The sequence below is a fragment of the Morone saxatilis genome, unplaced genomic scaffold (assembly GCF_004916995.1).
Source record: "Morone saxatilis isolate NCDOM2014 unplaced genomic scaffold, NCSU_SB_2.0 Contig10, whole genome shotgun sequence".
In the NCBI taxonomy this organism is placed as follows: Eukaryota; Metazoa; Chordata; class Actinopteri; family Moronidae; genus Morone; species Morone saxatilis.
The window spans coordinates 2388963-2393802 of NW_023339652.1; the positions used below are offsets into that span (position 1 = coordinate 2388963).

At 39.3% G+C, this 4840-nt stretch overlaps 1 protein-coding gene across 1 annotated transcript in view; it reads right to left on the reverse strand.

Annotated features, from left to right (window-relative positions):
- kcnj8 (potassium inwardly rectifying channel subfamily J member 8) overlaps positions 1-4402 on the reverse strand; it is a 6612-nt gene extending 2210 nt beyond the window's left edge. Inside the window, exons 1-4 of the mRNA XM_035680588.1 lie at positions 3824-4402; positions 1825-1973; positions 962-1122; positions 305-454 (exon numbers count right to left, since the gene is read on the reverse strand). Of these exons, the coding sequence (XP_035536481.1) occupies positions 305-454; positions 962-1122; positions 1825-1973; positions 3824-4170 (807 nt within the window). The 5' untranslated portion in view covers positions 4171-4402. The remainder of the gene's footprint in view (positions 1-304; positions 455-961; positions 1123-1824; positions 1974-3823) is intronic.
- Positions 4403-4840: the final 438 nt, after the last annotated feature.

Sequence of the window (4840 nt, forward strand, 5' to 3'; positions counted from 1 at the left end):
ATGCCATTAGGAGCACTAGAAGGAGCCAGTGTTTGGTTTGTCCGTTCTGGGCTACCGTAGAAACATGTTGGACTCCGTAGATACAAGCGTCTCATTCTAAGGGAGCAAAAACACAACAATTCTTATTTTCAGGTGATTTTACACTAATAAATCGTACCTATTAATATTATATTTCTGTCAATAGATCCAATAACCAATAGAATAGATATTTTTGTGTCCTTCCTCATAGTCTTGTTTTTTTAGGCAAAATGTTGAAGTATTAAAACTACTATGAACTCAGCTGGGAGCCACTGACTCATCCTGTGTTGCCGTACCTGTTTTTGTCGATGACGTGGCAGATGATGAGCGGCGCGAGCAGGAACAGGCTGTTGCTGGCCAAGGCGCTTTCTGTCTGGACGTCGATCTGGTGGATGGGGATCACCTCGCCCTCCGGTGTGGTCGTCTTCCTCACCACCTGCAGATGACGTACAGTCATTAATTAATTATTAAATATCAGTTCTATTTAAATCTTCTTTGTGCACCTTTTTGAAGAGATCATTTAATCTGTTTGGGTTTTAAGTCAAACTCTCAAGTTTTTAAATAAACCTGAATCTTTAAGCTTTGGAAACACAAAGTAAAAAACTAAACATATAAATACATTTTCAATTGCTGCTATTGAATTTTCAAGCACAATCAGGTTCATATCTCACTGTTAACAATGTTTGAAATACAGATTTTTTTTGTTTCTAAAATTCAAACGATTTTCTAAAGAAGAAAAGTTACTTAAGGTACTTAAAACTTAAGGACAGAGGCCTTGAAATGATGAGTTTTATCCCCTTTCTTCTGGTTTACAATGTAAGAGAGAATAAAATAAATCTACAAAATACATGGAGTTTAAATACAAAAAGAAAATCTAGAAACTAAGAATATGCTGCAAAAAAATGTCTAAATTCGTAAGTAAACATGTGAACGAGACAAACACCTGTAACCTGACGGTCGCCCCTATAATCATGCTCTTCCTGAGATCCCCGATACGGATCATAAAACACAGCCGGTTGTTCCTGACGGCGATCACAGCGTGGCGGCTGAAGATCAGCGTCTCTGCTCGCCGGTTCGACTGAGCCGTCTTCATAAAGATACAACCTGAGGAGAGAAAAACACAAACCGATGTAGATTAGTTAGTCGTTTGTTTTGATTTATAACAGGATATAATTAGACTTACTCAAACACTCACTATACGTACTTCTTTCAGAGGGAAATATTATACTTCTTTATTGCACTACATTTATCTGACAGCTTTAGTTACTTTATAAATGATGGTTTTTGCATAAAAAAACATCTGAAAAGTTTATAAAATATGAAGTTTTGTTATAATTAAACTAACCAACAGTTTATTTAAGTATGTGACGATTTGCTGCTTTTCCTTTAAATTATTTGAATAATTTTAATGTATTCTTTAATAATTTTGAGGTTTGGACTGACAAAACAAGCACTGTGAAGGTCACAACAGTAAAATCCTGCTTTTACATTAATGTAAAGAATGTAAAATTATATATAATATGTATATAATACATTGAATTTGAATACGTAATTTATATTTTGATTAGAGATCTTTTTATACAATTTTTTCCTTCCATATACCGATTCTAATACCTGAACTTTGGCTGATACGAGTATCGATGCTCTACATGTGCATTAAAAATCTGTTTTATATAACCTGGCTCAAGTTAAACCCTTGGTCAGAGTCAGAATAGGGCTGGTTGTGACTTCGGATCGAGTCGGTGCAGAGATACTCGCCGATACCCGGTATACCACATGGACCTGGAAACAGTTTGTAAACCTCACCCAGCATGACAGCATTGATGATGAGTCCCACTATGTTCTGCATGATGAGGACGGTGATCGCGGTCGGACACTGCTCCGTTATCATCCGCGCCCCGAAGCCGATGGTCACCTGAACCTCGATGGAGAACAGGAAGGCTGAGGTGAAGGACCTGAGGAGAGAGATTCAGACTGTTAGAAACTGTTATCCTTTCAGTTTCAGACTCATCAGCTCAAACTGCTTCATTCTGCCGGACACAGTCTCAGTGTGGGAATATTTTTAGGTTCTTTCTCTCAAGTTTAGTGAATTCATCTTAAATCACTTTGGCCTCCTTTTTTCCCCTCAAGGACAGTTCCTCCCATTTAAGGCAGAATTTTGTTTAGATTTGGTCAACTGTTCAGTTATGAGAATAAGAAACACACAAATACACAAAGCAACACAAGGGAAACAAACATTTCTATAAGCCTGCAGCTGCTTGATGGTGCATAAGATGTGTTTCCACTGATTATATGAGATATTCAAGGTTTTTGATGGATGTGATGGAAAAAAATAAAGTGAAAAGCAAAAGTATTATTAGCTAAAAGTACTTAAAGTATCATAAATCAATGATCAGTATTGATCATCTACGTTAGAGCAGCATTTTACTGTCGTAGCTGCTCCTGGTGGAGCCAGTTTGAACTACTTTATATAAAGTTTAGCCCTGTAGTTCCCAACCTAGGGGTCAGGCCCCTGCAAAGGGTCACTAAATTAATCTGATGGGTCCTGAGATGATTACTGGAAAAGAAGAAAAAAGGTCTGATAAACAAATATGTATTCATTTTTCAGACTTTCCTCTAATCTTACTGGAGAGTTTTACCTCTTTGGACCTCAAACAGTTATTTAAATCAGTGGTTTTCTAACTTTTTATTATTCATGTTCCCCCTGAAATAGTCTTTCAGCCAAGAACAACTAACAACTAGAGATTGCATTGAAAATAGCAAATTGAACATAAAATGTGGTTTATTTAACATTTATAGTGTGTATGATTTAGTGACATCTAGCGGTGAAGTAGCAGATTGCAACTAACTGAATACCACTCGGCCTTCAACAGTATAAAAACTCATTCTAAGGAATGAAAACACAATGATTCCTATATTCAGGTGATTATAAACTAATGAAAATATACATATGAATGTTATATTAATGACAATAGATCCTCCTGAATGTTACACACTAGACCTTTAGATTAACATAAAAAAACAAACCTTAAATACCCCCTGCAGTACTCCAAAGCACCCCTAGGGGTACTAATACCCCTGTTTAAGAAACTGATGAAAGCATGTGACAAGTTCAGAGTGGAAACATGACATATAAGCCAAAAAGGCTGAGAAACACTGGTTTAATCTTCAGCAATGTGCTGTATTTGAACAGTTTGTATGTTATGTAATCTGAATTATAACTATATAAAAGGTGTTATGTGATTTTGTCTGGACTCATATTGTGTCATTGTTTAACTATTTGTCTGAGCTTATGTGATTTTGCATGTTTTGTCAGGGACTGCTGATGAATATTAACCTGTTTGGACTCACGATGGACTTAATTAATGCATTAAACAAACAAACAAACAAATGTAAAAGTAAAAACTGCAACATTTTTAAGTATAAAGTAGCAGAAAATAGAAACACTCAAGCTAGGAAGGAAGGGAGGAAGGATGGAAAGAAGGGAGGAAGGATCCTTGGGGTTGGTGAGCTACAGTGAGAGGAGGTGCCAAACTCTCTCTCCCCCCTCCTGCAATCTTTACTTTATTTCCCCTGAAGTTATGAGCGCAGAAGATTCCCTGACTTCCTGTCATAATTAATATCTTTCTCCCCCTCTCCTCCTCTTCCTCTGTCAAATTTAAAAATGGAGGAAGAGCAGAAGAGGAGGGTGGGAGTTTGGCGGTTAAAGGATGGAAAGAGGAGAAGAATTTAAGTGAACGCAATAAAAAAAAATAAACCTACTAAAGTCTCATCAAACACCTTTAATGATCTGTGTCTGTCTTACTTGACCTCGGTGACGCAGTGGGTCCCGTTCTGCCGCTCCGGGTCCAGGTCTCCGTGCGCAAACGCCACCAGCCACCAGCTCATGGCGAACAGCAGCCAGCTGCTGACAAACGTCGTGGTGAAGATGACCAGCGTGAAGCGCCATTTAAGGTCGACCAGGGTGGTGAACACGTCCTGGAGGAATCTGCCCTGCTCGCGGATGTTCTTGTGCGCCAAGTTGCACGAGCCGTTTTTGGCGATGAAGCGCGCTTTGTTCACGCGGTCCCTGAACACCGGCTTGCGGGGCATCCGAGAGGCGAGCCCCGGCAGGCCGAACTCCTCCGGGATAATGCTTTTTCTGGCCAACATCTTCTCCTCTTGATGGTTAAAAAAAGAAGCGTAAAAGAGCCTTTCCTGTACGTCCTCAGTGCGTCTTTACGCGCGGGGAAACCATGTCCACCTGCAGGGAAACGCTCACAGACGCATCAGCTCGTGTCCTTCTCTGGACATTTGGGGACGTTTCGGAGCGACGCCGCCTCTGCTCAGCTCCTCTGAGGGCTGGGACGGTCTCCACTCTCCTGTTGACGTAGTCCAACTTCCAGAGTCCAGACCCGCTCAGACCAGGGTGCTGCTGCTGCCTTCAAAGACCGCTCAGGGACCGTCGGAAAAAACACATTTCAAGTCAAACGAACCAGAATCAAAACTTTTAAAAATGTCTAAATGAAGCTCAATCATTGGTTAAACTTCTTTTACACTTCCATACACATTAATCTTACACATATAAACTTCAGATGGGTTTTAAGGTGTAAAAATGAAAGGATGATGTTCCCTAGTGTAAACCCAGAGAGCCTACAGGTGTCTGTTACACTCATTAGGACACATTTGGTTTCTGTTGTGGCCTTTTATTTATCAGATTGCAGTTTAAAGGACTATTTTGTGTCTATTTATGTTTTATATTTTAGCTCTTAGTTGGAAAATTGATGATTCTAATCCTTTCTTTATATTTTTACGTAATTAAATGTCCCATAGCAAAATAAAT